The 12,340-nt window shown below is 45.1% G+C and overlaps 1 protein-coding gene across 1 annotated transcript in view; it reads right to left on the bottom strand.

Moving 5' to 3' along the window:
- TBCA (tubulin folding cofactor A) overlaps positions 1-12,340 on the bottom strand; it is a 533,913-nt gene that overhangs the window by 233,771 nt on the left and 287,802 nt on the right. The window contains exon 2 of the mRNA XM_069627425.1: positions 2,212-2,317. Within this exon, the coding sequence (XP_069483526.1) occupies positions 2,212-2,317 (106 nt within the window). The remainder of the gene's footprint in view (positions 1-2,211; positions 2,318-12,340) is intronic.

The raw sequence follows: 12,340 nt of genomic DNA, 5'->3' as shown, positions 1-12,340 counted from the left end.
CCTCCACCCAACTTTCCAATCCCAAAAGGTTATCTGAAAAGTTTTATCCTGAATGCCGAACAAGGAAGTGGGTTGATATTTTACTGGGAATTCCCCCAGCTATTTGTCCAACGTTGGCCATTTTCTATGTGTAAGGTCCTTCCCAATTTACATATAGCAGTAAAGAGGAGAGGTGGGGCTCAAATATGTGCGTCTGCTCTACAAAGTTCTGCTGGGAACCAATCAGGTCTTCTCAGAATTGGCTGCTGAACCTTCATTCAACTTATTTCAAGCATTCCCCCATCATTAGAAAGTATCTCAGACACAAGATTTAAATGCCCTCCAACAGCCTGCAGGCATTCACGATCTTCTCTTTGGAGGTTAAGTGTTTGAACCATTCAGTTTTAGCAGCCGTCATTGTGAAGGGACCACCTTCTCTTGGCAATCCCAGTGTCACGATATTGCAGAACTCTCCACTTCTTTATGATGGACGCTTCCTTGAGCAACTGCTAGAGATCCCTTGCTTGGGATCTCTATAGCCCTCATCGACCTTTTGAATTTTGAATGGGCTTGCACAATTTCAATTACATCACCAGTCAACATGGCCTTCACTAAGTTCCGCAATTCTTCATTTGATATATTACATTCTGTATTAAGCCATGTTGCTTCTGTTTGCTACATCCTTACACAGTTTCAGGATATGCTGCTTATTTAAGCAGACATTTCTTAATATAAAATGTGTCCGATGGTAGGGGCATTGTTTTCTGCATCTAGAAACTCTTCAAGCAAAGGTAGTAATGCAAAATGCATCCTACTCAAAACCTCCATTTAATCAAGCACACCTTATACAAACGCTATTGTTTGTGCTAAGTAAGGGGACTCTGCTATGATTCAGTAGTAATCGAGCACTGAGCTTCAGCTCTAAATCTAGGGGTTGTGGGTAATGATCACTCTCCAGTCTCAGCGAAATTAAGAAGCCCTTAACACATCCATTCATTTACATTCACCGAGTCATAGTCTATGCGACTCCAATTTTCCCCTTGTATGAAAGGTTCCGTTGACAGCATTATCTTGGGCTCTGCCATTACATGCTCTATAGTACAATTAAGCCCACAGGTGAGCAACTGCAAGGGAATGTTTTAAAGCTTTTTAGGCTTCTTTGCACATAGTTTGACAGGCGATCAATGGTTCAAATTGGATTTTGAAATCCCCAACTCTACTTTGACAACTGCCTTGCAATGCTTCAACATTTTATCTCGGGAGGGTAGCTCAGGGGCAACGTGCTCGCCTTGGAAGCAAGACGACGCAGAGCAACACAAGTTCGATCCCCAGGTCCGCGCTTAGAAACCTCTGGGCATTAAGCATGTTATAAATAACCTATCATATCATCCCTTTCGTCTTTATCTTCTAACAGCTCAGCTTGAAGGGGTGGTTCATTTAAAGCTGCGAACGGGGGTCACATGGAAGAGTAGTGGATTAGTTTAAGTACTCAAATCGTAGGATTGAGGTGGACAGATAAGAGGCCCAGTCATAACAACTTCATATTTTCATATTTTAATATTTATCAAAAACACTGTAAAATTACGTAATGCAGACAAAATATCAACATTAAAATTTGTCAATTGATACTGATACAAAGACAATTATTACGTCAAACCACATTAACACAAACAATGAAAATTTGATTCATACATTTCTTGACCAAGTATTAATGAAGGTCATGCATATCCATCTCATATTCTTAAATTCCATTCAATAATGGAAATGCTGTCACAAAAAAAGTACTACAAGCAAAATAAAGTGCTTAGTGCAAAAAGTGCTAAATGCGACATTAGCTATGACTGAGACAACTGCATCAATTATTACACAGACACTAACACTACTTCTTACTCCTGAGTTTGTTTTATTGGGCAATGTCCTAATCCCGGCACCCATAGCCTTTGCGCTAGTTCACAATATTTTCCCCTTCTATGCTCTTCTGTAAGGACAAATGCATAACTGGTATATGCTACTACATTCATTACAGAATCCTGAATCTCTGAGCATACTTCGAACTTTTGACTGTTCATGATCTCTTTCATGGTCAACCAGCTCTGGAAGACATCACCCCACAATTCAAAGTTCATGAAACTCTTGATAATACTTGAAAAGCTGTGCAGACGAAGATATACATGTTCTTGTTAAATTGCTATGCTTCAGACAGTCTCAAAACCTGAGCTGACCAAACAGTACCTGTTTTTTAATAACATACTCATCGCCGCCTTCAGCTTTAAGTTTTTCAACTTTTTCTTCTTGTTGTTTCGCTTCTTTTTCATACATGGACTTTTCTTTCACCAATCTGTCAAGAAACACCACACTAAGAGTTAGGTTCATTCTAGATTTATTTTATACAGAGATGTTACTATATCCTAAAAGTTTAAAATCTGGAGAGACTGACTCAACCATCCATCCTTCACAGACTTATAAACAGAGTAGCATTCAATATGCCAATAACAACAGCTATTACAGTTTTTGGAAGAGGAAGGAATCCAACATAAAATAAACCTGATATTATTAGCATGCATATCTTTGAAGTGATTAACTATATTGCATCTCGGAGCATATCAGGGCGGGTAACAATAGGAGCAAAGTCTTAGAAGAGGCCCTGGCCACCTAGCTAGATGGGATTCTCTTTCTACCACATTGTAGATGGAGCTTGTAACATCATTGCATTTCAATGGTTGCTGATAGAAATTGGGTTTGACATATGAACTCCCCATTGTGGTCATATCAGCAGTGCCTCTGTTTCACACATGAGAAGTCTTTACAAAGACATGTCGGCAGCAGATCTCAATAAGAATATTTACAGTATTTTGTAACATGCTCATTTTCACATTGACTGATGATTAGCCATTTTAGAGAACTTGATTATACTTCAAAGTGGTAGACGATAACCCACTGTCAAAATTATTTTAAAAACAAAACAGCTAACCTAATAGTCTGTTGATTGAAAGACCGGACGAAAGGCTACTAGGCTAATCCAAACGAAACCTGTAGCAATCCATAACCTTGTTAACCAGCAGGAATTCACTTTTTTTAATACAGCGGCACTGTCACTTAAAATAAACATTTGCTTACAGGAAACTTAGCTCAGTTTCAAATGCTTTGGTTAAAGCAAAATGTGTGAAATTTTTAACAGGCCACTCAACTAGAATAAAAGGCACTTTCCCCTTGTATGATATTGCTGATATGTTGACATATCATGCAAGGCGATGCAATTAATTATCCAATTAAGGCAAATCAATTTAGCTCAGAGACTAAGATGCAATTCTTCAAATGCGATTCATGGTTTGAAATGACCTTGTCACACTTCTTTTTTTTATGTTGGACTGACCAAACGGAAGGTTAAGTTGAGCTGGACAAACCACTAGTAGCAGCACACTTTGTTGAACATGAGCATTTGACTGCCCAATTGAAGTATATTGTACTGAAAAGAGATGGAGGTGGGAATGTATAAAAACCGTTTACAACAACGTGAAATTGCTTGGATGGAGAAGTTTCCTGCTCTCAACCCTGAAGGTATGAACATTTTTGAACCTTTTTTTTTTTTTTTTTTATAACCAATATGATGGTGTCAAACCAATAAATATGGGATACATTATTCAGTGTAATCATATTTCTGGTGTTCGTATCTGCTTGGATTCACATGCTCTGCATAGTCCGATAGGACATGTTTAGTAATACTATCCCTAGTGTGACGTGTACTGTACCCATGGACTTTCACGCATATACTTCCCTCAGATAGATTGTTTTCGACATGAGGTTGCATGAAGTGTAGCATGAGGACAGATATGATAAAGCGGAAACAGTGATAACCAAGAAAAGATCTATGCGCCTTCTACTCCAGTAGGGGAGGAAGGGGTGCATGTGAATCTTAGCAGATACAAGCACCGGAAATACAATTACGGTGAGTAATGTATCCCTTCTGGAGCTTGCAGATCTGCTTAGATCAGATTCTCTGCATAGATCAGCAAGCAGTAACTGGAGAAGGCAGTGGGAAGATAGAAGGTACAGCGGCAAATAGGTTTTAGGACCACTTGTCCCACCTGTGAATCTGCTTTAGAGTGTGTGTCAATACATAATGCTGTGTGAACATATGGATGGAACTTCAAGCAGCAGCCTTGCAGATGGTGTCCAGAGGGACGTTTGCAATGAAAGCTAAGGTAGCCCCTGTACCTCTGGTAGAGTGTGCCCTTGGGGTGAAATATAGAACTTTCATGGATAGGGAATAGAGTTGTATGCATTTGACTATCCATCGGGAGATGGCGCTTTTGATATGTGATCGCCTTCTCTACCAGGCGCTATGGAAACAAAGAGTTGGTCTGTTTTCCTTAGGGGTTTTGTTCACATAGTACAAGACCGCCCTCTGAGTGTTGGATTCTGAAAGAAGGTGGGAAGTTCTATGGATTGGTTTACATGGAACTTCTTTGAGAAGAACCTAGGTGGTGTTCACAGTAAAATCTTGTCCTTGTGTATAATAAAAAATGGGTCTTGTACAGACAAAGCCTGTAGCTCACTGACTCTTCTTATGGAGGCGATAGCTACCAGGAATGCAGTTTTATAGGTAAGATGCTTTAGGCTGGCCTTGTACACAGGCTCAAAGGGTGGCCCCATGAGCTTTGAGAGCACTACATTGAGATCCCAATATGGGGAAGGGTTGGACATTTGGGGTGCGGGGGGGGTATAGCCTCTTTACCCCTTCCATGAATGCCTTAATGACGGGGACTTTCCACCAGGACACCTTGTTTTGTGAAGTGGTGTAAACCGACCGGGCCGCCAGATACACCTTCAAGGAATTAAATACTAGGCCGGAGTCTAGTATGTACAGTATTTAGTGTAGAATGTTAGCTGGAGAACATTCTAATGGGCTTAGTGATTGTGATGTGCACCATATCACAAATCATCTCCATTTATTAAACTAGCAGTGTCTGGGGTTGGAATTTTGTGCCTCTTTAAAGATATCCATACACCTTTGTGGAAGGTTTAAGTGGCCAAACTATGACTTCAGGAGCCAAGCTGCCAAGTTAATTGATTGTGGGTGGAGGGATGCCCCCTTGTGCTGTGTTAACATGTTTTATGGGCACGGGAGCTTGATTGAGTTGCACATCGCCAGTAGGGATGTAACGGTATAACGGTATACCGTTAGATACCGTGAACCACTTAAGTGAACAATAATAACCGTCACATTGTTTATACCGTTATACCGTTCATACCGTAAAGTGTGCTTTTCAATCTGATTTGGAAAGGCTGCAGTAAGCAAGTGCTGCGCAGTCTTGGTCTTGCACTGTTGGATGTGCCGTCTGCCAAGTAGTTTCAGTTGGAGCAGTTTTTAATGCCATTCCATAAACCACACGTGCCTGACACAAAATCAATATGTTAGCAATAGGAAGAATAGATTCAGTGCCAAGAAGGAAAAGGGTCTACTTTGGGTTGGCGGCTTTGGGGTTTATATATTTATAATGGATAATGTTCTCTAAAAATATGGCAATGGGGTATTTCTCAGGTTCTATCATTGAATTTACATATAATAAGTCATACTGCAAAATTCAATCATCTCTGTGGGTATTCCCTGCTGCCATACCAAAGGGTAACACGTCAGTGATTACTGAACACCTTTTGGCCCGCAAGTAAACTAAAGGCTGTAACGTAAAGAGAGTGCGCGTGTGTGTTCATCTTCACCAGTAGCCAGTGGGAGAGCATAAAGCCTAAATGACCACTTAAGAAAAGCTATTCAGTTTGCTTTGCCAGTTGCAGCAGGGCTCCCCCCCTCTCCTCCTCTCCAAACGTGTGTTTGGTGGAAGCCAGGCATTTCAGTGGAAAGTATGTTGAAAAGCCCAATTCTGGCCCTGGGTGCCTGGTTTTGTTTGTGGTGATAAATCTGTCAATTTATGACCTTTTAGAAAATATTTGTTATTAGTTAACTCCACCTGCTATACCGCGATAACCATGATATACCGTCATTTGGCAAGAAGGTGATCGTACCGTCATAAAACTAATACCGTGACACCCCTAATCGCCAGTTTGAGAAGTTGTGGAAACTAAGGCTGTCTCGCCCACATAGGATCAGGGTTACTTGTTCCAGGTGCATCTTGTGCACTATCCTGCTCTGGAGTGGTGTCGGGGGGGGGGAGTGGTGTGAGGGGGGGGTGCTTGGGGGGGGGGGATAACTCGTAAGCAAATTTCCCTGACCAGTTCATTCACAGGGCGTTCCCCCCTGGACCCTGGTAGGGGAAACCTGGACGCGAAGTCTGGGCATTTGGCGTTTAGCTTTGTGTCATACAAGTATAGTGGGGGTGACCCCATAGTGAGGATATCCTGTTTAGGATATCCCTGTCGAGTTGCCACTCGTCTTCTGGTAGAGGGTGTCTGCTTAAAGAGTCTGCCAGAGAATCGAGTTCCCCTGGAACATGTTGGGATGTTAGAAAACATGTTCTGCTTGAGTGCCCACTTACATATTTTCTGGGATAGATTGGACAGATTTAGAGTGTGCGTCTCCCTGCTTGATCAGACAGAGCATGGCCGTGGTGCTGTCTGTGAGGACCTGCACCATCTGACCCCGGAGATGTTGCTGAAAGGCCTGAAGAGCCTTGAGGACTGCCAGGAAGTGGATATGCCTCTGGGCAGTAGCGTGCGTCTGCTGTTCGTGGGCTGTGTGGAGGAAGGGTGCCCCCCCAAACGAGTGAGGCGTCTGTAGTTCGGATCACTTGAGCTGGTGGAGCGTGAAAATGTTTTCCTTTTAACAGGTTGTCCTTGGACCACCAGCGAAGAGCCTGAACCAGGACTAGCGAAACAACCACTAGATCGTTGCACTGTCCGCTTGCCTGAGACCACTGTTTCGCTAACCACTCCAGCATTGACGCATGCGCAGGCGCGCGTTATGAACCAAATGAAAGGCCTCCTACATCATCCCTAGCAAGCACACTGCTTTGCGTACCGTTATCTGGCAACCAAACTTGTATTGTAGGCACCTGTAACAGCACATTTTGTACTCTCTCCTTTGAGGGGAATGCCAGCTCCTCTTTTGTGTTTAGGACAGCCCCCATAAACTGTTTTATCTGGCTGGGGACTAGACTTGTTTTTTTCTAGTTGGAGAAACTCAGATTGAAGAGTAGGTTTATTGTCTTTTGCGTATTTAACTTGTAAATTTGAGGAGATTCCCCAGTGATTAACCAGTCGTCTAGATCAGGGTATGCCGGGGTGGACTTTCTGCGCAGGTGTGCTGCCACTACTGCAAGCACCTTTGTGAACACTTAATGCCGAATGGGAGTACTTTTAACTGGTAGTGTACTCCCGCCATCTTGAAACGCAGGTATTTTCTGTGAGCAGGGTGCATTGAAAAATGATCGTATGCATCTTTCATGTCCAATGTCGCCATGTATTATCCCCGTTGCAGGAGTGGAATCACCTCCTGGAGCGTGGTCATGCAAAACCTTTGTGTTTTGACATTTGTTTGCAGGACGGAAATCTAGTACTGGGCGCATGGTGAGGTCCGTTTTGGCATAAGGAAGTAAGTTTAATAAATACCCTTGATTACCTGGTTTGCCGGGACAATTTCTATGGTGTCTTTCTCGAGCAGCACCTTTATTTCCTCCAGCAGTATAGCTTTTTCTTCTACTGTCATTTTCTTCTATCGTGGCGGGCGATCTGATGCAGTATCCTCCTGTCACGGTGGACAACACCCACTTGTCTGAAGTTATACACTTCCATGCGTGGGTGAATTGAGTGATTCGGCCTCCTACTAGAGTGGCATGGGAGGGGACCTGAAACGGTGCGTCAATGCTTGGGAGGGGCTGAGCGTCTCACAAGTGAAGTTCTGCAACAGGTGAGACAGTAGCCCCGTTGCATGACCTGCAAGGCCCAATCATCGGATGTGGTCTTGTACCATTCCAAGCTGAACAGGGAGAGCTAGCCAACACAGGGTATTCATGTTAGAAAGTCTGAGGTTTTGTAACTTGTGGCACTCTGGGGACAGTGGCCACTGCCGCTCCTCCTTTGTGGGTACCTATACACCTTCCACTTGGCAATCGCCTGCCTTAGTCTTCCCGGAGCTTACTGGCCTCAACCCTGCAGGACATCGGCATCTAATAGACAAAGCCCCACAACCCCTTGCAGAAGGCACAGCATGCTTTTGTACAGCCAGACCCAAGGACCTTGCTATAACGTTTGGTTACTGGAACTTCTGGGGGGGGGGGGGGGGTGTAATCATCCGCTTTAGCCCCAGCAGGTTCTGTCCATAGAAAGGCACGTCCAAAAGTTTAGCCTGGACATTACCACGGTCCTTGTGGCCATGGATCTGCCGACACAATCAGCCATGTCCTAGTTCAGACTGTGAAATCTGATGCAAGGCTTCTGTAAGGAAGCCATGGTATCAACAGTAAGACAGACAAGTGACCACACTTCATGGGTGCTTATTGAACTTCAATTGGGTTTGAAAAAGACCCATCTAATCGTAATTCTAAAGATGGAAGCAAGCTACAACTATCAAATAATAAACGCAGTCCTAGTGGTGTCTTGTCAAAAATAAAAAGAGGGCTGATACTACGAAACCTATTGCCAATCCTTACCTTTAAACATAAATAGTGTGGGAAACTATGTTACGTAAAAGAAAAGTGTTCAAGAAATCCTGTCTGGATATTCAAGCCATAGGCTTCCCTTCCCCAAGTTTTCAGCACGGGACAAGGTAGCTCACTCCAACTTAGCATAGTCTCTGGCTTCTCTAGCATGAGGGTGCAGTTCAAAACTAACATCATGGCCTTCTGTGCCAAAGTTCTTTTGCCATTTAAAGTCTCTTCTTTCAGATGGCCTGATGCAACAAACAACCAATAAAATTCCTTTCCTTATTTTATTTCACATGTACACAATTTTCTTAAGTGATTTACTATTCACCTCTGTTCCCCCTTCGCCGGGCTCAGATCCACTTTAACACAATGTTTTCAGGATTTTCAATATATCCAATTTCTCGGGTGATTCACTGTTCACCCCGGATGCCCCTCTGCCGGGCTCAGACAAATTTATCTACTTTGCCATAAGCGTTGACGGTCACCATCGAAGACTTTCGATTGTGCACATGATTTTGCTTTACCCGTCGCAGGACCACCTAGATTCACAATTCTTTGCCTCTCTTTCACTTTTGCCACCTCCAAGCTGGATACCTTATAGAGGCCATCGAATAAGCACACACGTGGTGCCGGACAACTCTGTCAAAGGTATCATATCTTGGTTTCAAAATTCACTCACTTGCAGCTCAACATTACTCACGTCGGTTATCACACGCGCTTCAAGCAATGTTCGTTACAGCGATCACCATACAATGTTGCTGCTTGCAACCTTGGCTTCAACACAGACCGGTCTCTCCCCAACTCATCGGTGGTGATGATTTCACCAACGCTGTTTTGATCTTGCAGCCAAGTACAGTACCACGGCAGATGCTGCTTCTCCCCGCCTTGATTAGTGATGTGGGAGGGCCTGGGGTATTTCAGACAATACAGGATTTTTCAGCCTGGTCATATGCTTTCCAATCTCGAGGGTTCTTTAAAGTAACGGTTTCTTGTCGGAAAGGTCAAGGGAATTTCCCTCCTTGCAAACTCCTCCTGTTTTGCAGTCTTTCTCCTCTCGTTCAGCTGCCGTCCCAAAACTCCTGCTTCCTCATGTGCTTTGCCTCGCTCAGAGTGTGCCCTCTTGCTCCGCCTTTTATCTGTGTGGGGAAGTGTAATGGAAGTCAGGTGTGTGTGATGCGGAGTAACAGCTTGACCTTGCCTGACCATCGTATTGGGACACATCGGGTATACCACTCGGGTATTAGTCTGTTTTCTCTCATAGCGGGCTGTCTGTGAGAAAGTGTATGTTGTAAAGGGGGAAGGAGATTGAGTTCCTAAATATCCTACGTGGAAGGATGGGGTAAAGGTGTTACAAGGAAGGGGATTCCGCATCTCACCATCCGGTGTCCCACTCCCGCAAAACCCCTCACCCAGGTGATCTTCCCGCACTGCTCCACTCCAGGAACTGGATCCAAAAGCGATGGCCATGTCCTGGCCACCTAGATGACAGATCCCCGGGGACTAGTGGGTGAGACACCTTCTGGTTTCTCACACTTCCTTGCCATCACTGACCACAGACAGGAAACCTTCCAGTCCCTCTCCCTCAAGGATGTGATCATCTGCAGTGGCCACTGCAGACCAAAGAACGAACAAACTTGGCCAGTGTACAAAAAGGTGTTACTTGACAAAGGTAGAGGCTGCCCGATGCAAAAGCTTTCTTCCCCCAGGAATCCAGCCTCTTACTCTACCCATCAGGTGGGGGGTGGGAGGGGGGAGAAAGAGTAGGAAATCGGGATCATTCAGGTTCGCTGTCGCAGCCTGTACCACTGTGCTCTCAGAGGAGAGAAGGAAATCTGGATGGCTTCATTTTTGCAGTCACAATGCCTCTAGGGTCTCGGGGGAGGTACGGATGGACAAGCGGGCCAAATAAAAAGGGGGCAGAATGATTCTTGCTAGCCAACTCCATGTTAACAGCAGGTGTGGAACTCACCCACACCTAGCACAGGGGCTTCAACTGCTATGTTGAATGGTAGATGGTTTCCCTCTTGCGGCCTTTCACCAGGATGTCAATCAATTTGAATTGAATATTGGACCTGCATGGAGCAGATAAACCTAAGTTATTAGCCACCTTAGCCATCAGTTTCTGAAAAGATTCTCGGGGCTGGAAAAATATTCAGTTCAGGGGAGGTGTCCGGATCATTGGCCTCGTGAACATCAGCCCCAGAGACGCTTTGCCTTCCACATAGAACTCTTCCTTTGGGTCTATGCACAAGCTCGTAGGTGTGCGGGAGGGATGCCCAGGGGGTACCCTGCTGGTCCCAGAAGATCCAGTGGGAGCAGTCTGAAGAGGCCATCAGCAACATCGCCGGAGACAATGGTGCAAAGGTCAAAGCTGCTGGAACCTTGGCGAAATTGACTGTTCCATTCCTCCGGGTGGAGAATTGGGTCAGAACGCCTACCTGAGCCGCCTTCTCTTGAGATTCTCAGGTGCAGTGGCTCTTCTTTTTAGAAGAGGAAGAAGAATGCTAGTGTGAGGATCTGCTTGGGGAGTGGAACCTCTTGCAGTGCAGCTTCTTGTCCTTTTTCCTTGGGTGGGGGCGACCTCTACTCAGATGTTCATGCCGCACTGTGCAACCCTGAACGAGACTGCGCAACTTCAGCCATCGCCTTGTGGACATACGTGAAGATCTTTGCCGTCCCTTCCTCGAGGGCCTTCCGATGCATGGACTGGCATGACCCGCAATCCTGAGTGTCGTGCTCCTCACCCAAGCAAAAGACAAATCCAGTGCGGATCTGATACAAGCTGCAAGCCGCACACAAATTGAAAGCCAAAGCCTTTGCAGGGTTGGGCATAGTGTAGAAATTCAAAAACGTTTGACTAGCGTGTTCCTGAAGTGAACAGAGTGCGCAGAAAAAGGAACAGAGGTCACTGGGCGTGTTGCAGTAATATATACTGGCACCGAAGTCCTGTCCGGCGTGTGTAGAGGTATCGAAAGGAGCCGATGCTGAGCCACGCACTGCCCCCCTGAAAAGTTTCTGAAGAACAGCTATGCTGTGGCTAGGCTATCCTAGATGACGAACCTGTGGACGGAAAGAATCCATTAGAAATGGGATTTGAGCTGCCTCGTTTGGGCCCCAGGTTCCATTCCCTTCGGTCCTACTCTGTGGATAAGATTGATAAGAATTTCATCAACCGGCAGTTCTTTCATCAGTTCCCCAAAGCAAAGTTTAACCGTGTTATTAAGATCTTTATCCAGAACGGATTCAGGGACCCCTCTGAGATGTTGATCTACGGGATCTGTTTTCCAAGTTTTCAAATTGAATATCCAGATTGTACGCTAAATTCGACAGCTGATCCAACTTTTCATCCGTCCGACATGCAGAAGAAGTGAACGTCTTCCTTTCAAAGCCAAACACAGGATGCCACTTTTCATGGACTCCAGCCTGTCCATGCCAGAAACCCATCTTTCCAGGACCAACACCAGTCACCAGCCCTGGCCCTTTCTATATAGCTTCTGCGCTTCCCAGGTGCCAAAAGCCAGCCATATCCTATACGGAATGGCCGGCAGCTCTCTGTAGGTTTTCTCCGGCAGGAGGGCCTTCAGTAACGGGGCCACTGCATTCGCCTCAGCCAATGCCGCACCTACCGTCTCTTTGCCCTGGAGCCTCCAGTCCTCTTGCCATATGCCGGCGTCCAGAGTGCCTTTGCTCCCACTTCCTTCAAGGAGTGTAGCTTATCAGGGTGTAACATCGCATCTGTGCTACTTATTACAGGGTTTTCGGGC

The sequence above is a fragment of the Ambystoma mexicanum genome, chromosome 6p (assembly GCF_040938575.1).
Source record: "Ambystoma mexicanum isolate Mex_15411 chromosome 6p, UKY_AmexF1_1, whole genome shotgun sequence".
NCBI lineage: Eukaryota > Metazoa > Chordata > Amphibia > Caudata > Ambystomatidae > Ambystoma > Ambystoma mexicanum.
This window is presented reverse-complemented; position numbering and strand designations above follow the sequence as displayed.